The 24,526-nt window shown below is 37.5% G+C and overlaps 1 protein-coding gene across 7 annotated transcripts in view; it reads left to right on the top strand.

The window, feature by feature from the left end:
• Positions 1-24,526, top strand: part of CA10 (carbonic anhydrase 10) — a 619,992-nt gene that overhangs the window by 221,035 nt on the left and 374,431 nt on the right. For all 7 annotated transcript variants that reach the window (XM_067717557.1, XM_067717555.1, XM_067717562.1 and 4 more), the window contains one exon: positions 22,236-22,378. In XM_067717557.1, the coding sequence (XP_067573658.1) occupies positions 22,236-22,378 (143 nt within the window). The remainder of the gene's footprint in view (positions 1-22,235; positions 22,379-24,526) is intronic.

The raw sequence follows: 24,526 nt of genomic DNA, 5'->3' as shown, positions 1-24,526 counted from the left end.
CAAATGAGTCTATTGACGCCCAGCAGGAGCACCACAGGCAGAGTATAGAAAGGTAGGCTGGAAACTGCAAGAACCTCACACGGGTGGGTGTCTCATGTTAAGTTCCAGCATTATCAGGATTGTTGCTCCATCCCTACATTAAAAGAAGTTCCATTGTGCCTAAATTCAGGCCTAGCTCAGTTTCCTGGGCCCCTTCTGTTTGAAGTTCTGAAGGACAGTTATCCCTGATCACCACTAGCAGACTGATGGATATGTTTCTTGTGTGCCAAAGCCCCCAAGAATAGTTCTAGATGTGTGTGTTTGCTCTAAACCCCACCTACCATTTTCCTTGAATTTCTTAAGCCTTCCTAGTATCTTTGGAAAAGACATGTTTCATATTCTTCTGGGGACAGACTCTTATACAATTAAAAGTAAGTCATGCTATGTTATTTTGCAGGAATTTGCAACCAAAATGTTTAAAAGTTCTTAGAGAGGCTGAAAAATGTCATCACAGACACTTTCTGCATCATCTCATGATTACCAATTTCTGCTAGGTGCACCATGGCCTCTGCAAGTGACATTGCCAAGGGGGGCTTGAAAGAAAGCGCAGAAAATTTTTAGTTAGAAAGAGGTAATGACTTTATGCTACAGAGTATTGTTAAAATATGCACATACAATTTTACCCTAGCTTGAAAAAGGACCCCTGTCTAATGTTAAGGATTCAGACTATGGTGTCATATTAAGTGAGGTTAAACATCTGTCTCTTTGCTGGGAGAATAATTTCCCTGCATATAATGTGCCTTTACAACCGAGTGGGAATATTTGCACAGCACTAATATAGTTTGCAAAGAGACCCACAAGGTCATGTCTACACCAATAATAACGTGTTCTGTTTACAAACCTTAGGCAGGTGAACCTCCATTAGGTTTAATGAGGTCCTCCCATTTACCACTCTGCAGAAATCTGGGCTGCTTCTTCCAGTCATTCACGGCCTCACAGAAAAAGGTGGCTCAAAAAGTCTACACAAAGTCTTTGACTTATTTTTTGACATGTGAAGATGCACCCTAAAGTCAAGATTTTGCATTGTAAAAAGTGCCCAAAGCCCTCTGTGGAACAAGGTGGATTCAATATAAAGAAATTCATAAATAATTATATTCTAAAGGCTAAGTAGATAAAGATCTGTTCTATTTGAGAGAACGGAAGCACTAATCATTATGGGTTTCTTTTATTGTTTTACCTTCTTATCAATCTTTTACTTATCGATTAAGATATCTAAACTATTCTCACTAGCAGAAATGCATGAGTATATATATGTGTGCATAGAGAGCAAAAGGGAGTAAGCAAGAATAAAAGAAAGATCCATCAGTGTGGTGTAGCATTTACTCAGCATTTGTGGTCAGGATTCCTCATTCATTCATCGATCAGTTGATATTCCATTATCACAGTATAAGTTACGAGGAACATTAGGACATAAAAACATGCTTTCTGCCACTATTATGAGATATTATAAGAAGTGGTATAGGAGAGACATTGGATACAACAGAATTTCAGAGAAAGAAGAGAGTACCACTTCCTGAGGCAGAAAGAGGCATTGGGAAATTCCCAAAGGAAGATATACTTGAGTCCAGCCTTGGAGAATGAGTATGATTTTAATGAGTAGGAAAAGAGCACGGTATGATGAAAGAGGAAAGCCCCAGGACACACAGGTAATGACAGAGTTCTTGTTCAGCTGGAGGCCAAGATGCATGAAGAAGAGCAGTGAGAGATAAGCCCCAAAAAGAGTCTGCTTCCTGAGAGTGGAGTGTCTTGAAAGCTACATTAACAAGGCCCCAGTGTACCAGAGGCAATAAAACAGTTAGATGAATGCAGGGAAAGGGAATCAGGGAGAAACTGAATATTGTGAGACTTCTCAGTGGATGGTTATTTTAGATTTTTAGGAGGTTAAAAAGATGTACAGAAGCAATGGAAAGGGAAAAACATAGAAGATACTTCATTCTTCATTTTTTATAAGTTCTGGATTCTTCAGCCTGCTGTCCTTGGAGTCCTTTCATTTGTTGTAATGATGGATGGCCTGAGCCTTGAAACCTTTGTCAGTTGGTTTTGAGGTCGGTGTTGATGGTATGTTACCTCTTCTTACCATATGCCTTTCTTTCCTTATTCTTTTCTACTTTGTCTGTTTTTATTATTTTTACTTTTCCTGCCATAATTTTAGGATAGTTTGGATACAGTTCTTATCTGACCTGAATTTCTGATATAGCACCATTTTCAAGCATTCTGCCACCCCTCCTAAGAGTGTGTTTGCATGTTTCTGATCATAAATGCTGAGTTATAGTTCAGGCTATAAATAACACTTGTTACTGGGAGCAGGAGAGGTAGTCTGAAAGGGAGTGAGGAAGGGAAATAGACTACCTGGTAAGGGAACAGGGCAGAATGAGGCTTAAAAGACAGGTGAAAAGATATGGAAAACCAGTTTAGCCTACCTCAAAATTTTGCAGAAGGCTAGCACCACAAAGCGATTTAATTCTGAGATTGGATGACAGTCCAGGAAATGAGATGCTAATCCTTACGTTAAATGGTAGACCTAATTGGTGTGGGGGAAGAAAGCAAATTCAGTTGCGATGAGCTTAACTTGCATCTTTCAGAAGGCCCTGGTACTCACATGGTACCAGGCCTCAGCTTTGCTGAATCTTCTATTCCCAGTCAAGAATTGAGTCTGCATTTGCTTAAGCTGAAATCAGTACTAGAACAAAATCGAATGTGTGCCATAAGTTTCAGTTTTTCTTCAAGGAGGCAGGAAGGCCTGGGGTGTCCATCAGGGTCACTTACCCCTTCCTTGATGGAGTCCCCACTTTCTGGGAAGCTAATGCTCTGAGTCTAAGGACCTCAGACCTCCTGAAACATAAAATGCAGTCTCTTTTAAACATCCATTAGCAGCTGAAGCCTCCTGTTGTTACTTTCTTCTCTTCAGTTTTTCTTGAAATTGGAATAGATTTGTTAGCCAATTAGGATAAAAATCAGCCAATTAACTAAATCCCTATTAACTTCTCATGTCTAAGGGCAGGGATGAAAGGAAAGGATTCTTGCTCCATATATTGAGGCTTCTCATGTCTCCTGTTTGGCAATTGCTAAGGATGACTGTTTCTCTCCTTTCTTACAAGGGGAAGGCTTATCACCTGCATTTTATTCCTGGGTATGTCCAGATCATCAGCCAAGAAATTTGGAAAGTGGATGCAAGGAGGCAGACAGTCTTTCTTTATCGTTCCCATACTGAAAACAGATGTTATAAGACAATTAATCTCAGTTCATAAGAATAAAATTCTTGGGGGGATTAAAATTTGGCCCAAATAAGCAGTCTTTAATTTTTTTTTTTTTTTTTGTAAGTACTACCTGCTCATTGTGGAAAGCTTGGAGCATATGAATATAGTTGCATATACATTAATATTTGCCTATAATTGCATTATCCAGGGATAACTTCTATCCACATTTTGGTTATTTTTCCCCTCCATTGCACATTGCTTTATATATTTGAAACAATATTCTATATAAAAATTTATCTTAATGACTGCATAAATATTCTTTATGTGAATGCACCTTATTTACTAAAACTTTTCCCTACTATTGTTGCATATTTAGATTGTTTTCAGTGCTTCATTGTTATAAATTATGTTCAGGTGAACATCTTTAGTCACAAATTATTCTTGGTTTTTAAATACAGTTTATGGTTTCTAAAGTAATGATAAGTGTGGACTCTTTTCTGGTAAGGTGGGAGGTGTGGCCTGGTTGCTGGCAGTGCCTGTCAGAGGCCACATGTTGGTCAAACCCTCATGGCCTAGGGTCTGATACACAGATTCTGAAATCAAGAAACAGAATATTCTTGGTATGTCCACAGATCATCTGGCCCTTGGGGCTTTCTGATTCTTATGAAAATAGCACAGGATGATGAATAATTTGTCATGGTAATCTACTTTATAATGAGGAAATTGGGAAACCCACTCCCAACCCCTGCCCCAATAGCTGAACTATTTCTGTCTACCATCAAAAACAATATTTTTCTGTTTTGAGATTAGAACATTTAGGAATATTTATCTGAGGTTTGCTTGGTGGTCAAGGAATTAGAACAAAAGAAGGTGGATAACATTGAGGGCTATAGTGAGTTCTGGTGAAATATTGCTACTCCCACCAAGAAACACCTTTCTGTGCCTCTCTCATGTGACAGGGCAGGAAGCAAAATGTGGATGTTTGTTTCTTTGTTTTATTCTTTCTTATCAACCCTTTGGTTGATATGCTTTTCTCCTTTGATCTATCATTATTCAGGTCACCTTGCTGTAAATTTGTGAGACCTACTTTCTCCCAATATATGTTAATTTTATCAGCTGTTTTTCTCTTTTTCCAATTTTTATGGTCTATGAGCAACCTGCATTGGAAGCACCTGGGCTGCTTATTAATTATGCAGATCCCTGAATCCCACACAGATTTATTTGGTATGAGGTCCCTAATCAGCTCTTTTGACAGCATTTGATTGGTGTGTTTACTTAAAGATCAAGAATCAAGGTGAGTGAGATCACACTCACCTTGGGTGAGTGTGATTTAAGGGGTGCAGGTTGCCTGGCTTTGAATCCAGGCCTGACTTATTACTGGCTGTGAAACTTAACTTCCCTGAGCCTCAGTTTCCTCACCTGTTAAATTGGGATAATTCACATGATGAGTCTGTTGTGAGGATTAAACTGGAACAGGGCCTAGAATTGAGGTAGTGCTTAATAATAAACCATTAGGCCAACTCTTCATTTATAGCATCCTATAAAGACCTTTGACCCTTTAACCAACTTTCCCTGATTCCTTTCTTTTCAAACATTAAGCTATTCCCTTATTTCCTCACTGAACCAATATTAACTGAGTGCCTCCTATGCTCATAGATTCTTGCTAGTCCCTGAAATTAACACTTCATCATTACACTAAGGCTCCATTGGTATATGTTCATAGCTATCAGTAATCCATCACCTCTGATTAATTCTAGACTTGGGTTTTACTTCTTGCTTTCCAGGAGATCAAAGAAATGTAAAGAGTTGCATCCTTCTGAGAGAAGGGGGTGTACATTCTTCTGTTTGATGACCCAGACTTTGCACAGTGTTTTTTTGTTAAACTGCCAGATTGTTAATGAACTTCTGTACTACTATATCGAAAGTAGTGGAACCGTGTGTTTTGAGACAATGCTTTATAAGCCTTAAAGTGTTGCAAAAGTGAGGGCTTTGCTGATTTTTCTTGATTTCCCAATGCATAGACAAAAGCAGGAAGTGATGGCCAGAACTGGAGTTGAGACTCAGGCTGCTTACAGAGAAAACTTTTAAGGATCTATTCACTGCTAATTATATTTATGACTGTATATTTCTGATTATATTTCTGAAAGTCCTTGCTAACTTTCCTAGGCATCTGAGCCTTTAAAACTCAAATGCTATTTTAATCTCCTGTCACTATGAACTGGTGTTTCCTCTGGGCACTTTGAGTTCTTCTCCACTAAGACCAGGGAGCTGCCAACAATAATGAGGAAAATTCATATTCTCATTATTCCCAAAAGATTTCGGACTTTAATGTCTCAAGCCATTGATTTGAGAGAGCCTTCTAAGCTGGATCAGTCTCAAAGAATGCTTCACTCAGATCATCATGAATTTCTTTTGCTGTGTTGCCATGGATCTCCTGGAGAAGCCATAAGTTGGAGCATGGTTTATTAAGCACCGCACTTTGCCTTAAATGATGATAAAGGAAAAGGCCAGCCTTCATGCTATCTGTTTGAGCAAGCATTACAACAAAGATCTATTCCTTGTATTTAGTACGTGAACCTGAGTTGTACTGCCAGGAGAGAAAAATTATAGTGAAATGCAGAGACCCTACTGAACAAGAAAATACTGGTCATTGTAAGCATGTTGCAATTTAAACATGAATAGTTAAGAAATTAGGAATGTGTAACAGTTTTCAAAGCACTTTTACATTCATTATAATTGAATCTTTGTACAATGCTCTGTGAAAATGAGAAATGTCTTTAAAGATGGAAACATAAGTACCAGCATGGGTAGGCATTATTTTATGTTCTAAAGCCATATTGACCAATGTCATGGTCTCCTGTGGTGGTACCACTTTACTTCTTTTTCCAATATGATCATTTGATGCAGCCTTCAATCTACCTTCCATGATTGGTATAAGAAATGGATCGAATTTCTGCCCCAGGCTATACTTTTGAAAGTTCAGAGCATACCATGCCCATGGACATAGAAATGAATAAAATGCTTCTCTGTCTCCTCACTGCCTGACTCATGAAATTCATTTATTCCTCTTCTTACTGCCTACTGCAAGTCTCCTCACTTATCTACTTTCTTCCTTTGATTTTTCATCTTGAACCATTCTTTTTTCTTTATTCCTTTTGGTAACCCAAATTTGGATTTTTGCATTGATAAGAATACCATCAAACCCTAATTGTGTCTGGTATTCATACTCCACAACCTAGATAGTTAAGACCGTATCCATAGGTTTGGACTTATCTTCCCACTTCATTGGGGGAGAGTGATCAGACATTAAATACACATCCTGAGTAAATGCCTGATACTGGGACTGTCACAAAGTAGATGCTCAGTAAAATGTAGTCCTCCCTACTCCTCACCTTTTATCTGTTCTTCCACCAGTGTATATCAAGTCTTCACTACTTTTTATCCTTTTTTAAAATTCAAACAACATTGCCTGTGAATTTATTATATACTGGGCACTGTGCATAACAATGGTGATTTAGAGACAGAAGTCTGTTTTCAAAAAATGTCCATTTATTAGGAAGACATACATGTATAAAATTGCAACAAGATGTATTAGAATAAAAGAGTTCCCTAGTTGCACAAATATCGGCATGAGATCCATCAAAAGACTGGAGAGTGGAGGGAGTAACAGATAGGAAAATCTTCCTAGAGAGGGCTCTTTGACCTTCATCTTGAAAGATGAGAAAGTGCTTTCTGCATGGGCTATTGGGAAGGGCATTCTAGGCAGTGGAACCACTGTAGGCAAGACATGTTAGTGGGACTGCAAAGGGCTTCATAAGGCTGGGCATATGTTAGGGAACCAGCTGGTGAGAAGAATCAAAATATTAGTAAATCCACTTCATTGCTGGTGTCTTTTCAAACACAAATACTTTTCTTTAAAATTCCCTTAGTAGAAAAATCTCAAGTAAACAACCTAATCTTACATCTAAAGCAACTAGGGAAAGAAGAACAAACAAAACCCAAAGATAGTAAGAGGAAAGAAATCATAAAGATCAGAGCAGAAATAAATGAAATAGGGATGAAGAAAACAATAGCAAAGGTCAAGGAAACTAAAAGGTGGTTCTTGGAGAAGATAAACAAAATGGATAAACATTTAGCTAGACTCATCAGGAAAAAATGGGAAAAGGCTCAAATATTTATTGATTTCTAATTTTATTATTAGAAATGAAAAAGGAGAAGTTACAACTGACACTACAGAAATACAGAGGATCATAAAAGACTACTACAAGCAACTCTATGCCAATAAAATGAACAACAAAGAAGAAATGGACAAATTCTTAGAAAGGTACAACCTTCCAAGACTGAACCAGGAAGAAATAGAAAATATAAACAGACCAATCACAAGTACTGAACTTGAAAGTGTGATTTAAAAACTTCCAACAAACAGAAGTCCAGGACCAGATGGCTTCACAGGTGAATTGTGTTAAACATTTAGAGAAGAGTTAAGCACCTTTCCTTCTGAAACTCTTCCAAAAAACTGCAGAGGAAGGAACACTCCCAAACTCATTCTATGAGGCCACCATCACCCTGATACCAAAACCAGACAAAGGTACCACAAAACAAGAAAATTATAGGCCAATATCACTGATGAACATAGACACAAAAATCCTCAACAAAATACTAGCAAACCAAACCCAACAACACTTTAAAAGGATAATACACCATGATCCAGTGGGATTTAACCCAGGGATGCAAGGATTCTTCAGTATATGTAAATCAATCTATGGGATACACCACATTAAAAAAACTGAAGAATAAAAACCATATGATCGGGCTTCCCTGGTGGCGCAGTGGTTGAGAGTCCGCCTGCCGAGGCAGGGGCCACGGGTTCGTGCCCCGGTCCGGGAAGATCCCACATGCCGCGGAGCGGCTGGGTCCGTGAGCCATGGCCGCTGAGACTGTGCATCCGGAGCCTGTGCTCTGCAACGGGAGAGGCCACAACAGTGAGAGGCCCGTGTACCGTAAAAAAAACAAACAAACAAACGAACAAACAAAAAAAAAACATATGATCATCAATAGTTGCAGAAAAAGGTTTTGACAAAATATAACACCCATTATGATAAAAACTCTCAAGGAATTGGGCATGGAGGGAACCTACCTCAACATAATAAAGACCATATACCACAAACCCACAGCAAAAATCATTTTCAATGGTGAAAAGCTGAAAGCATTTCCTTTAAGATCAGGAACAAGACAAGGATGTCCACTCTTGCCACTTTTATTCAACAATGTTTTGGAATTTCTAGCCACAGCCATCAGAGAAGAAAAATAAATAAAAGTAATTCAAATTGGAAAAGAAGAAGTAAAACTTTCACTGTTTGCAGATGACATGATACTATACATAGAAAATCCTAAAGATGCTCTCAGAAAACTACTAGAGCTCATCAATGAATCTGGTAAAGTTGCAGGATACAAAATTAATACACACAGATCTCTTGTATTCCTATACACTAAAAACAAAAGAGCAGAAAGATAAATTAAAAACAATCCATTTTAACATTGCATCAAAAAGAATAAAATACTTAAGTATAAACCTATCTAAGGAGGCAAAAGATCTGTATGCAGAAAACTATAAGATACTGATGAAAGACCTCAAAGATAATACAAACAGATGGATAAATATACCGTGTTCTTAGATTGGAAGAATCAACATTGTCAAAATGAATATACTACCCAAAGCAATTTACAGATTCAATGCTATCCCTATCAAATTACCAGTGGCATTTATCACTGAAATAGACAAAAAAATCTTAAAATTTGTATGGAAACACAAAAGACCCTGAATAGCCAAAACATCCTGAGAAAGAAAAACAAACTTGGAGGAATCAGGCTCCCTGACTTCAGACTATACTACAAAGCTAGAGTCATCAAAACAGTTTGGCACTGGCACAAAACCAGAAATACAGATCAATGGAACAGGATAGGAAGTCCAGAGGTAAACCCATGCACTATGGTCAATTAAACTACGACAAAGGAGGCAAGACTATACAATGGAGAAAAAATAGTCTCTTCAACAAATGGTACTGGGAAAACTGGACAGCTACATGTAAAAGATAGAATTAGAACATTCCATAACACCATACACAAAAATAAACTCAAAATGGATTAAAGACCTAAATATAAGGCCAGATACTATAAAACTCTTAGAGGAAAACATATGTAGAGCACTGTTTGACATAAATTGCAGCCATATCTGTTTTGATCCACCTCCTTGAGTAATGGAAATAAAAACAAAAATTAAAAAGGGACTTAATTAAACTTAAAAACTATGCACAACAAAGGAACATTTAGACAAAATGAAAAGACAACCCACAGAATGGGAGAAAATATTTGCTAATGAAACGACCAACAAGGGATTAATCTCCTAAATGTACAAACAACTCATGCAGCTCTAGATCAAAACACAAACCCAATCAAAAAATGGACAGAAGACCTAAATAGACATTTCTCCAAAGAAGATATTGAAATGGCCAAGAGGCACATGAAAAGATGCTCAATATCACTAATTATTAGAGAAATGCAAATCAAAACTACAATGAGCTATCACCTCACACTTGTCAGAATGGCCATTATCAAAAAATCTACAAACAATGCTGGAGAGGGTGCAGAGAAAAGGGAACCTTCCTATACCATTGGTGGGAATGTAAGTTGGTACAACCATTATGGAGAGCAGTATGGAGGCTCCTTAAAAAACTAAATATAGAACTAGCATATCCAGCAATCCCACTCCTGGGTATATATCCAGAGAAAACCATAGTTGGAAAGATAAATGCACCTCAATGTTCATTGCAGCACTATTTAAAATAACCAAAACATGGAAGCAACCTTAATGTCCATTGCCAGAGGAATGGATAAAGAAGGTGTGGTACATATATACAGTGGAATATTATTCAGCCATAAAAAAGAATGAAATAATGTCATTTGCAGCAACATGGATAGATGTAGAGATTGTCATACTGAGTGAAGTAAGTCAGACATAGAAAGACAAACATCATATGATACCACTTATATGTAGAATCTAAAAAAAAATGGTGCAAGTTAACTTATTTATGAAAGAGAAATAGAGTCACAGATGTAGAAAACAAACTTATGGTTAAAAGGAGGGAAAGTGAGGGAGAGATAAACTGGGAGATTGGGATTTCCATACCCTAACACGTACGCTAACCCTAAACCGTTGTCGTACCCTAACCTGTACCCGAAACTCTACCCGTTCCCTAACCCTAACCCTGACCCTACCCCAACCCTAACCCTTACCCCATGCCTTACCCTAACCCGTACCCTAACCCTAACCCGTACACTAACACTAACCCTTACCCTAACATGTACGCTAAACCTAAACCGTTGTCGTACCCTAACCTGTACCCTAAACCATATCCGTTCCCTAACCCTAACGCTAACCCTTACCCGATGCCTTACCCTAACCCATACCCTAATCCTAACCCGTACACTAACACTAACCCATACCCTAACACGTACGCTAACCTTAAACCATTGTCGTACCCTAACCTGTACCCAAAACCGTACCCGTTCCCTAACCCTAACCCTAACCCTTACCCGATGTCTTACCCTAACCTGTACCCTAATCCAGCCCATACACTAACACTAACCCTTACCCTAACACGTACGCTAACCCTAAAACGTTGTTGTACCCTAACCTGTACCCTAAACCATACCCGTATAAAATAGATAACTAATAAGGACCTCTAGTCAATACTCTGTAATGACCTATATGAGAAAAGAATCTAAAAAAGAGTGGATATGCATATATGTATAACTGATTCACTTTCCTGTACACCTGAATTAAAACAACATTGTAAATCAACTATACTCTAATAAAAATTATTTTTAAAAGTTCCTTAGAGAGATTTCACCTTGAACAATCACTTCATGAATTATCTTTTATAGGTCTAGGCCCTGTAATCAGGTGTTGTGCTATGTTCAAGTTTCTGATCTTGAGGTGCTTACTTCTACTTAGAAAATGATATTAATGAATTCACAAAACATTGAACAATATAACCATGTGTAATTAAATATGAAATTATGTGGCATCTAACCAGCTTCTCTAGAAATCCAGAGTGATGACTTAACCAGTAAAGGATGATTTATGGAGGGATTGGGATTTAAATTAGGAATTGTAGGATGTATAGGATTTGATAGGGGAAGGTCAAGAGAGAAAAGAAGATAAATGTGGAATCTAAAAATTCAAACTCATAGAACTAGGGAGTAGAACAGTGGTTGCCAGGATCTGAAGAGAGGGAACATGTAAGTCAAAGAGCACACACATACACTTATAAGGTGAATAGATTCTGGGATCTAATGTACAGCATGGTGATTATAGTTAACAATTCTGTATTGTACACTTCAAATTTGCTAAGAAAGTGGGTCTTAAGGGTCCTCACCTCAAAAAGAAAAGGTAGCTATGGTTGTGGTAATCATTTTACAATGTATATGTATATCAAACCATCACATTGTACACCTTAAAAAAATCATGTTGTACAACCTAAATGTATACAATTTTTATTTGTCAATTATACCTCAGTGAAGCACAGGGGAAAAGAGCCCAGAAGTAGGAATGAGCACACTGTATTTTTGAGGGTTTGGAAATGAAACAGAATGATGTGCATCCATTCATTCCACAAACTGTATTGAAGAACTGTAATATGACAAGCACCAGGGAGAAAATAAGACGCAAAGCAGACAGCATAGTTCAGTTTCTTCCATCCATCCATCCATTTAATTATCTACACATTTGATTAGTAGTTGTTGAGTTGTTGAGTGTGCCAAGGATTGGAATGGGAACTGAGGGTGTAATGATGGCATTGAATCAGAGCTCTAGGGATACAAGACAACACAGATCTTGAGTAATCTAATTCTGACCCTTGCTGTGCACTAAATTCTGTTGTGAACCAGAGATGTAGCCTATTTTCCAGTCATGGTTCTTCTGTGTCTGCTCAGCTCTCATATCATTTGTAATGTGGAACTTACCCTGGAGTTGGGGAATTTAAGGAATTGTTACAAAAACTAAAGTACATGGCATTGGGAACTGGATTAGGCTAGTGGTACCTTGGTTGGACAAAAATCATTTGAAAGCAAAGAATTCACCCAGATTTGATCTTTAACAAGATTTTGGGGATGATAGAGAGCTACAGTTAGTGAGATGCCTGCATGTTTTATTGCCTGCTAATAGGAAGCATGTTGATGCCAAAGTCAAGTAGGAAAATTAAGAAGAGAAGTTAAATGTGTTGGTAGAAGTCACTATGTCAAAGAAAGCTAAATCTAGCATCTCAACAGAAAATACATGCAGGCTTATTGGACAATCCATCCCAGTACAGAATTGGGAAAAGACCAACAGATCATATGTGTGTTTTTGTTCCCTGTTTAGTGACCAATTTTATCGTGTTTGGACCCCAAGACTCAGGGATAGCACAAAGATTATTTTTCCTGATGTAATATGAAGAAAACTGAGCCCTTATTTTTGCAAATGGTAAAGAAAATGCCTTAAATACCTGCCAAAACCAAGACAGACTGGAACGGCTGGAGATTTCTGTAGGATTACCCAAATGTGAACACTGAGAAGTTGTAAAAGGCGACTGATCTCCACATACATCTGGGCAAGAGGGCTTTCATCATTTGCCTACTTTTGAAATTTGTATAATAGTAATTTTGTGCACACATATAGAGAGAGTGAGAATTAGAGGGAGAAAAAGAGAGGGAGATGTTTACATACTCAAACAGATATGGATAAGGGACACTGTATTTCAAGATACCCACATGTTTTGCAGGATTTTAAAAGTGTTTCACCAGATGTTTGAATTTGTAGGGAATTGTTGTCTAATAACGTGTTGGTGAATTTTTCAGAATTTAACACAGTTAAATTCCTAGGGTCACTAATCCTAGCAAGTTTCCCTGGAGCATGTATAGTCCTTTAGAGGTAGCAGGGAAAGAGAGCAGGCTTTTTGATCAGGAAGCCTGATCTTATAAATGACCTTAAATTGTAACTATACTCAAAACAATATGACACTGACACAGGAATATAAATATAGGTTGAATAATCCAGGAAGACTGGAAGCAAATCTAATGTATATGGAAACTTAATATGTGATAAAAGCAACACTCAATTGGTCACAAAAGATGGTTTGTTTAATAAATAATAATGGCATTATTCAGTTTATATCTGGGAAAACCTTAGACCCCAGATTGTGTTCTAAGTATATACAAATTAATCTGTGATAGATTTTAAAAATAAAATTGTAAAAACTATAACAGTAAAAATATTTTTTTAATATTTAGGAAAATACTTACAAACACTCTAGTTGGATATGCAATATTAAATAATAGAGAAAACAGAAAGCTTGTGCACAAAAAGATCGATAAATCCAACCATATAAAATTTTAAAATCCATAGATAACCAAATACCAAAAAATGAGCTTAAAAGCTAGATAATAGGCTAGGAGAAAATGTTTATAGCATGTGACAGAGGGCTAATATTTCTAGAATTCAAATGATAGGTAAAACTCATTTGAAAAACACAAATAACCCAGAGAAAAATACATGAAGAATAGGATCAGAAGAGAAATGCAAATAGCTAATGAGCATATGAGAAGATACTCAACCGTGGCAGTAGTTAAGAAATGCAAATTAAATCAGTGAAATCCCATCTTTCCTTTTAGATTGCCATAAGTAAATAAACAAACAAATAAATAAATAACATTCAGTGCTATGGAGATTATGGGGAAATGGACATACCACACACAGCTGTTAGGAACATAAATATTTATAGACACTGCCAGTATCTTTTAAAGTAACCTGGCAGCATCTATTAAAATAAAGCATGTACATACCTTGACTAAACAATACTACTAGTATGAAAAGTATATGTTTGAGGCTATTTACTGCAACATTGATTTTCATGGTAAAATAAGATGGAAACAATCTTAATGTCTTTCATTTAGGAAATGGTTTAGAAAAGTTAGGTGCATTCAAACTACAGCAGCTCTGTAGCCTTTCACATGAATTTGTAGCTCTACGAAGGACTGACATAGAGGGAATTCATGGTATATTGTTGCTTGAAACAAAAATTATTTTTATAAATAGAACTTCTCTCTGTGTATAGGTACTTGAATATGTTTGTATGAGCATAGTGAAAGATGTTGAATGATGCCTAATAAAGTGTTCACACCAATTACCTCAGGGCTGTCATTGGAAGGAAGGAGGGTGAGATGATTACCTCTTGCTTTATATGCCTGTGTATTGTTTCATATGTTACTACACATGCATTACTTTGCTTCCTTTGTCTTGTTATTTCTTTGTTTTAGAGAAAAGAACTGATTTCAAATTCTAGTCCCTCTACTTACTGGCCAAGTGACCTTGGAAAGTCATATAACCTCTTTAAGTCTTATTTTTCTCATCTACAAAGTAACAGTTAATATTATCTCACAGAATTGTGGGGAGGATTAAGCAAGATAAGATATGTCAAGTTCCTAGCACAGAGATTATGGTGACTGATCAGCAAATGAAAACTCCCCCTTCCTTCCTTTCACTTCACCCTCTGTTGATGTGCTTGCAGGGATGCAAGCCAGTTAGCATATTAGAACCAATCCCAAACAGGAGGATGGAGCTGCTATACAAACAAATAATCCACCAACTTCCAAAAGCTAAATTAAAATTATTTTCTTTGTAGATAAAACCATGCTGGGTGACCCATATCACTGCTAACTCTCTCCATTCATCCAGACGTTGAGAGCTATAGATCCAAGAAATAATTTCACATGGTTCATTAAAAGTATGAAATTGAGAGACCAATCCTATGACCTAGACTGCTCCCTGCTCTGAATTCAGGTTGGGATGTGTGGGCCTCTGAAACCTTCCCCTCTTCCGCACTCCTGCCTGGAAACTTTACCCTTTTCATCCCTGGAATGTTATGGTGGTGGGATCACAGAGCTGGTGGCCACACCATTCCCCAACATCCCCTCATGGTAATCCTTCTCCAACATTCATTGAATATTTGTTATAGAAATGACACTATGCTAGACCTTTTATAAGCATATTCTCACTTATCTTCCCAACAACTCTGTGAAGTATCATCTTCATTTTACAGATGGAGAAACTAAGGCTATAGAAGTTTAACCCCCTGCTCAAGGTTACATGGTAAGGATATGGTAGCTCATGGTCTTTCTCCTATGTAATACAAACTCTCCAAGTTGAGGAAGTCAGAAGATCCAGTGGCTTAAAATCTCCCTGCATAAAAGTTATTCAAATTCCAGCAATAATTTGTCTCAGTTTCTAGAAAAATTTTAGTCTTTTAACTAGTTATAAGATTTGTATGGCTTGTAGTTTCTATTCATACTTTCAGGATGAATTCAAACGTCTCCTCTGCTAGGAAGGCTGATGCCATCACTTGAGGAAAGGGTCAGGGTCAATTTACTCCCCTGTCTCCATTTAGACTTTAATATTCACACACCTTAATTATAACTCATGTTTTATTATAGCATGATTTGTTAGCTTGCCTGTCTTCCCACAATTAGAGGTCTTCATTAGAGTGGGAGCATTTTTAAAAATCTGGCTCATAGGAGATATTCCATTAATTTTTTAGGTGAATGCACAAATTAATGATTATGTATTAAGTAGGATATTTCCAACCTTTTAGAGATTCCCAAGTGAGAGAATGGGCAGCTCTAGTTAGAAGCCCTCCATGTAATATGAATCAGAGTCCCAACAATGGAAGAGGAATTGCAGCAAAGGAGTTATTCAAAGCCAGCTCCCCTTATGATATAAATTTGAAATCAGAAAGGGGCCAAAAATCCTGCAGCAGTGAGTATTTCAAACATGCTCATTAATAATGGCTCAAAGTGGAGATTTATTAGAGTTGAGAATAGGGAAAATGACAGTAAATCAGCTCTGGTGAGGAAAAGAACAAGGAAAAGATATGAGTTCTTATTTTAAATGTATTCATATGCTTTATAACCCTACAGTAGAGATGGCTATATTGAAGCAGAAGCCTTTATTTGTAAGGACTGAATTCACTGAAAATATGTTTTATGCCAGTATTCATTTTCCCAACTTGCAATTGCTTTCCTTTGGCCAAAAAGTTGGGAACTTAGTTTATTGCTTGAAAGCTAGAAAAGATTGCCTTAGCTGAATCTCTTCATGAAAATATTCCTTGCTTCAAATGATTACTTGTAATGCACTAGTTGCATCATAGGAAAATGCTATTTTATTGGAATGTGTGTTGAAGAGAATAGTTTTTAAAACATTCAATTAGTTGTGCCTTTGAGATAGAATTTAAACAAACCCAAAGCAATAGGATTAAATTCTCATAAAAACCCAACTGTTGCTTAGAAACCAATTCTTTTCCTACTCAAACTACTCCAAGGGTAAGCAAGCTCACTTTTGGCTGTATTCCAACCAAGGCTTTTAATTCATAAATCAGACCATGGTACTCCCTTGCCCCAAATTCTCAGTTGCTTTCTAATACATTAGAGTAAAATGCAAGTTCCTGTCCCTGGTCTACCTGGCCAACCTCATTTCATCTCACTTTTCTTCTCATCTGGCTCATCTAGTTCAGGTTAACTTTCTTCCTCTCCATTCCTTAAACACATCAGGCTCTTCTCTGCCAAGACCTGCTCCTCTCCTCTTCTTTGGACACCCTCTCCCCTGCCACTCTTCAGAAGCAACTCCTCTCAGTCCTTCCAGGGTTTGTTAGATGTCACCTCCAGAGGAATTATTCCTGGCCATTCTACCTAGGTTATCTCACCAATCCATACTATATTCTATAGTTCATTACTGTTTTAATTGTTTCTACAGCGTACTTGCAAATAGTTCTAATTACATAGATATGCGTATATAAACTTGGAGATAAACATTATCCCCCATATCCCCTACTAGACTGCAAGATCTATGAGAGCAGGAACCATATCTGTTTTATTCATTACTGACTACCCAGAACTGATGGCAGTGCCTGGCACATAGAGTAGGTCCTCAGTAAATATTTGCTGCATGCATTCACAGTGTCAAGCCTAATGTCTGGCACATAATAGGCTGTCAATAAACACTTTTTGAGTTTGTATTGTTTCCATAGGATTTAGCAAGTCAATAAATTGCATGAATTAATTCCAAGTGTCAAACTCCTTGCCATAACAGCATGGTCTCTGCAAATTCTGCTGAGACGACAAATGACAATTCAGGACAAATGAACAAGGAGGATGTCTAAAAGCTCAGACTGACTTTGGAGCATTTTCTATAGGATACAAATGTCATCGAGACAAATTTTAACTCAGTATCAAACTTGATCCCTCTAGTTCATTGCTCTCTCAAACTATTTCTTATTTTAGTAGGAGCTTTTTTGGTTTTGTCTGAGGGTTACCATGTGTTAATAAGCTAAACTTGAGCTTTTTGTTTCACTGATTTTGAATAAACAACCGATAGGTTTTGAATTTTCCAAGGCTTATGTTTTACGTAGCTGAAATCAGTCACTGAGCATTTTCATAGCTCACTGGACCCAGAGCCAAGAAACCATTGGGTTTTGTAGTTTATAGTCACAATGACAGCATTGCCACAGGGAAATGTTTTGGCAAGATGACACATAGCTGTGATGCAGCAGTTAAGTTCCATTGTTTAGTCTCTGTGAAAATTAATTTGCAAAAATATCCAAGTCAGGTGTCTATTTTAGGTTACATGTAAATTAAAAGATTGTGTGAAAAGGATTCTAGAGATGGTGCCATTCAAACATTTCAGACCAGTTGTTTACTAATTAGAGTAATTCTCACTCAAGTTTACTTTTTCACATTTTTTCTCAACAATAAGTTGTATCAGTCAAGCTAGAAAAAGACACCGCATTAGCTAGTAAACCATAATAACTGATGCTTTAAAAAAAATGACAGAAAATTTAAAAATTTGATTTATTGGGACAACCATGGGAATGAAGAAAAAAATAATTCAGCAATGATTCTCTAAATTTGGAAATAGAAGCAGTGCCATAGCGTTCTACAAAGTCACTTCTGTTCCCAGGGGTGACATGGGGAGTTTATAAACCTGAAGGATCAAAAATATGGAGCATAGTTACATATTAGAATTGTGGGGATAACAGAGTTCTGCACAAATCCAGAGGGAGAGTTTCTTACTCTAAATCTTGAAACCTTAGTTCATTTGTCCAGCCTTGCTCTGAAGGTAAAGTCTACTGGCTCACTCCCATGCTCTAATAAGTATGGGAACTCCATGCTTCTGTTTCCACAGCCTTCCTCCTATAGCATTTCCCTAGAACCTAGATTACATGACATTTGTAGACCTATTCTTGGTCCCTTTCGGCACCTAAGGTCCGTGGACTAGACACCTTAATTATTGTCCCAACACATAACAATGATTCTAAGAGCATTGACTTCTTTCATCTGGACTAGAACCTTGCCTAGTTCAGCTCTTCATGAGCAGTCATCCCCTTTAGCTCTCCTTGAGGCTCTGCAGATGAGACACAAACACATCTTATCTTGCCTGAATTGAAGCCTTGTTTCTACCCAGCTATAGTTGAATGGCTTTTTAAAAATCTTAACTTTATTTGGGATGATTGATATTTAAAGCAGTTTGATTTAAACCTTTGCACTTGAAATTTATTTTAACTGGAGACTAGGCATTAATGTTACTCTTGATTTACCAAAAGAGAAATGGTAGCAAAAGTCTTCCATGGCCATAACAACAATTTAACTCTGAAACTCTGACTCTAATTACCTGCTCATGTATGAAGCCTGCTGGGGTTGAAGGGATTTAGAGCACTGTGAGTCTTGAGACCTGGGTACCAGTACTTACTCTGTCCTTCCCTGCCTCTCCCTGGGTGTGTGGTCTTGGGTTGAGGACTTTATCTGCCTTTATGGCCTTAATTTTGTTTATTCATTTAGATTAGATGACCACTAAGGTGGCTTCTATTTCTGAAAGACTATTAATTTATGGCTGATTTAAAATGAGCAATCCAGTGATGAATAAACTTTGATACCTCTTCAGGAGTGGAGCTAATGAGGGTCGCAGATTAGCAAGGAAGAGTGTTTCTCAGTTATTCCTCAATTGTCTAAGCAAGTGGTTAGAACCAGACACACAGGCCTCGATAGTGAAGTGGGTATGTAAAACCCTGAAACTATTTGTCATAAAGAATGCCATGCCCAATAAAAGCAAATCAGACGTTCACATAACATTTTTGCTGTTTGTGTTTTTATGGGGGTACTTTTGGGGTGTGAAGTTTATTTGTAAAGCACAGAAGCATCTGCCCACCCATGTTGCCATATAATAGCAGTCTGGCAATCCATTTATAGGATTTGATTATTTTTGTTAATAATTTTCATGGGAGTATATGAAATACAATATGTATCATCTCTTACTATGTTTATTATGAATCTGCCTTCCAGGGAAGGTCCCCCAGGACATCATAGATGGCCTGATTGTCAAAGAGGTTCTTGTCTCACAGGATTTTAAAGATAAAAGGGGCTGTATTAGTTTCCTATTGTGGCTGTGACAAATAATAACAACTTAGTGACTTAAAACAACACAAATTTATTATCTTAGAGTTCTGGAGGTGAGAAGTCTGAAATGAGTCTCATGGGGTTAAGATCAGTGTCAGCAGGCTGGTGTTCCTTTTGGAGGCTCTAGGGGAAGAATCTGTTGCTTTGCCTATTCCAGGTTGTAGAGGCCACCTGCATTCTTTAGCTCATGTTCCCTTCCTCCATCTTCAAAGCCAGCATCTTCTGTCCTCTCTGACCTCTCTTTCCATCCTTAATTTTTTTCTGTGATTCTTCTACACCTCTCTCATAAAAAAGACCCTTGTAATTATGTTGGGCCCAGATAATCCAGGATAATCTACTCATCTCAAGATCCTTAATTTAGTAATTTCTGTCCAGTACCTTTTACAATGTAAGGTAACACATTCACAGGTTCTGGGGTTAGGATGTGGACATCTTTGGAGGGGGCCATTATTCAGCCTACAACAGAGGCCATAGAGACCAACCAAGGCCCAAGAAATAAATGGCTATCTAAGGGCACACAGCTAATTTGTGGCAGTGCCATGACTGTATCCCTGGCATCCTCACATCTGCCATGTTTATGTGCATCACTGAAAATCACAGGTAAGAACATGCACTGATGGAGGATTTATTTTTATAATAAACTTGAAATGATTGAAGAATAAGTCTAAAATTAAGTCAGTGATTTTAAAAGAGCATTTTATAGATGATAGAAGTTTATGTTTTTTAAATACATTTTTAATGCAAGAGCTTCCTTAAATATTGTAATTTTGCTAGGTCATGGTACCTTCTAAAGATAAAGTGACTTGCAGAGATAAAATAGCTTAAATAATGATGGGAAATGAAAGTGCCAAGGAAACACATGTACATATTCTTCTATCTACTTCCCCTTCCCCTCCTCCTCCTTCTCTTTCTCTCTCTGTAACCCTGGCCATTGCTGCCATTTTGAAAATCTGTTATAGCTGGAAAGTCAATTCAAACTTTTTAATTAAAGGGGGTGGATCTACCAGAGGCTTATTGCCAAGGGGTTAAACCAAATTAAGTTATTTGCCATATTTCACAATGAAGCCCACCTTATTTTGGTGTTGAAATATTCTTCTAAGACTCTAAGGAACTTGTTTTTATCACTTCTGCCCAATAATTTCCTATAACAATTAAAAGGGTTATAGAATTTTGAATTTAGATGGGACTAGACATACCATCCAGCCCCAAACTTCTCTCTTTCATAGTATCTTTGGCAGGTATTTGCCATACACCTCTCTTGCTTCAGTTTTCTCCATCCATGACGTGGGAAGGAATAATGGCTGCTGTAAATTAAAGGTTGTATTAAATTTGAGTTCCTGAGAGGACACGTACATTTGAGAGGGTTGTGACTTTATTGTTAGGTTCATCTTCTGTAGGAATCGCTCCCTGTTTCCACTTCCACTGCTGCAGGCTTTGGTGCCCCTCATCTAGAGTTTCATATACACTTGACTTAACCTCATACTGTACCCCACCCCCAGTGTGGTAATTGTTCTTACATGCATCTGCCTTCTTCAAAATTCAGCATAACCCAGTGCTGGACATGCAATAGGAGCTCACTGGACTGCTGATAGATGCTGTGCATGGATGATTGAATGATGATCATACAATCTCAGAGGCATATAAAGGACACATGGATCTAAAGCCTCAATAAAGATACTGAGGGGGCAGGAAAATGTTGAAGATATAGTCGCTGATCTTCACTGATGTAAAATTAGTAGGTTGGCTACCCCACTTCTCTGCTAACTTTTTCAAACAGAAGAAAATAGGACTGGAAATTGTCCAGAAATTTATTTTAATAGATTCTTTAATGTGACACTGAAAATGAGTGGATGATTTCCCTTTGGATATTTGCACTCTGCACTCAATGCCATCTTTTTCTGCTTATTAATGAACACATTCTTCAGCTGATGGTACATTAAGTCAACTTGCCAAGCTCCTGTCTGGCATTGATAGGGGGTCATAAAATAATTCACTCCCTCAGCAGAATAAATACCTTATATATGTTGAATGCTACTTCTTTGAAAAGCTTATAAAACTTTCTATCTAGAACAAGGTTGATTCCCATATCATTCCTGCCAAACAGAAAAGCAGAGCATCAACTCAGGAGTTGCTATATATTTAGTGTACCTCAATATGAAAAGATGATGTGGCTGGACTATGCCACCTTCTTATTAAGTCATTAATGCTAGCTATCTATACCCATCAAAGAGGCCACAGAATCAATGGGTCAAAAATAACAAAATCTGATCTTAAGACATCATGAAGCTAAGAGTTAGAGAAATTGACCAAGATTCAGACCAGGAAACTGCCATAATGACACCCAAGGATCTCTATGTGTGGGAAACATTGGATGGCTCTCTTTGATTTTATGACTTTTGTGCCATAGCTCTTTTTACATTGTTTCCCCAGCCTGATTCTAAAATTTCTTTCTGTTTCTAGTTCCTTCTTTCTGGGGATTGGTGAACTCAGCTTGGAATCTTTGCTCTGTGGGGAAACGGCAGTCACCAGTCAATATAGAGACTAGTCACATGATCTTCGACCCCTTTCTGACGCCCCTTCGCATCAACACTGGGGGCAGGAAGGTAAGCAGCCATGTTGCTTCCATCGTGAAGTTGAGGACAGGGAGAGATGCTGATTCTGAAAGCCAGCCTTCCAGTCCTTGATCTCTGTGATGAGTTTGTCTTTCTACCCAGGAGTAACATCACAGACCTCAGGCCTATTGCCAGCAAATATAATTATGTGTAAATCGTGCTTTTTCTCTCTACCTAGTCAAACCCTCATGCTTCTGATTACTTCTTTGTATTCCCTGGATGTTGCCTGAAGTCCTATCCCTTGGTAGCTCATGAAAGAAAGTCAGAAAACAGCATTGCCTCCCCTGCATATCATGCTGGGAAAATTCTTCCTCTCAGAAACCTCTTTACTGGGGCTTCTTTTAACCTCAACAAAGTGAAAAAAAAATTAACAAAAGTAAACTCAGACATTTATCATCCTGGAAGGAAAAACAAACAAAAATCACATTAGATGATTTATAAGAAAGTAAATAATTAATTTTACTATGGCTTGCTGGCTAAGAATCATAGTTCCTGCACAGAAATGCTGAACTATGCTTCTCGATTCTCACATCAACATCCCTTCTTCCCTCTCCTTCCCCCATGATGAGCTCCTCCTTAATTTGTGGAAGAGCATAATGTCCATGGGGTTTCCTCATCACTGGAATCTAGCATTTTTGTTTTTTTTTGTTTTTTCTGGTTTATCTATATTTAGCTACCCTTACTGTTGAGTAGATTGTTGAAGGTGGAAAAAACACACACAGAAAATTGTGTTTGAAAGTGATTTAGCTGTTGTGAACTCAAGAGGAATGGAAAATCATTTGTGTGCAAGAAACTGGGGTTAAAATTTGGATAAATTTCACTACTGCTGGTGGCTGATTCTCCAGGGGTTGGGCTCCTTGGGCTCTGCTTTCTACTCCCCTTATGCAGTCTGTTCACCTTAATTACCACAAGTTTGTAAGTAATCTTTTCACCTTCATATATGTTGTATTTTTTTCTTATCACATAATTTTCACACATGCACTGAAAAATCGAATGACCTATCAAGATTTTGTTAGTGACTTTGACTTAGGTCACAAGGCAAGTTTTAAAGGATCTTGCATGTGATTGAGACTATTTAGCTAAGTAGTGTTTGTGTGCTGTTTTAAATATGACTTAGGAAGCACCTTTGTAAAAAGGTCCTATATAAGTTCATGACATTTATTGTTCTGATCGTATAGAAAACTAACCTACCTTAATTATTGTTCCAATTACAGTTTTATTTTACAAACCCTAAAAGGAACTTGACTTGGCTTCTACATATACCTCTCTTTAAAAAGTTGAATCATTCAAATCAAGTCATGAGCATGTATAGGTTCACTGACCAGTATATAAAAAGGGCAAATTGCAATTTTGAGTATGCAATCACTCTTTCTTTCTTGGAGAGTGTGATGGAGGACATAACTGTATTCTAGGCAAACTGAGAAATGAAAAAAAGTAAACACACACAAAGCAGAAGGAAGGGTGGTACCTGAATTCCAGAAATTACCTGAAAGATGGCCAGCAAGGCTGAAGCACAGAGACCTATGAGGGGTTGATGAGGAGATAAGGATGGAAGAAGAAGGCAGAGGCGAGATCCTGAGGCCATGTTAAGGAACTGGATTTTTTCGTAAGAGTATGACAAGGATTTAAAGCATTATTAGGTAAAAAGCACATAGGGAGTGGGATGGAAAAGGTAGCAAGCTAACACAAACAGTGAATATACAAGTTTCATTTTCCATCATACCATCTTAGAGGAAGATCTTGATGTGAAAGAAATAAAAAAAACTAATTCAGGAAAGCTTCTCTCTAAAATTTATTGGGAAAGAAGAGAATGAGAGATAGCTGGAGTTAAAAATCATTCATAAGTTATGTTATCTTTTGGTGTTTTTTTGTTGTTATGTGATTTAAAAGTATATTTTCAATTTAGTAAAGTATACCTGATCCAAATCAATTTTCAAATGCTTTGGAGTTTGGAATTTTGGAAACATTTACTTTTGATGGTGTAAATATTTATATCTGGCATGCTTTGTGTTGTCAGCTGTTTGAAGAGCTGAGAACCATTTGATTATTTCCTTTGCATTTGTGAAAGGTGGAAAATATAAAATATAGATGGTAGTTGGATAAACTAACTGGTAATGTAATGCCTAAACTTGATAGACA

This window comes from Pseudorca crassidens, chromosome 19, assembly GCF_039906515.1.
Source record: "Pseudorca crassidens isolate mPseCra1 chromosome 19, mPseCra1.hap1, whole genome shotgun sequence".
NCBI classification, from domain to species: Eukaryota; Metazoa; Chordata; class Mammalia; order Artiodactyla; family Delphinidae; genus Pseudorca; species Pseudorca crassidens.
The sequence above is the reverse complement of the archived record's forward strand: the minus strand, read 5'-3'. Positions and strand labels throughout refer to the sequence as shown.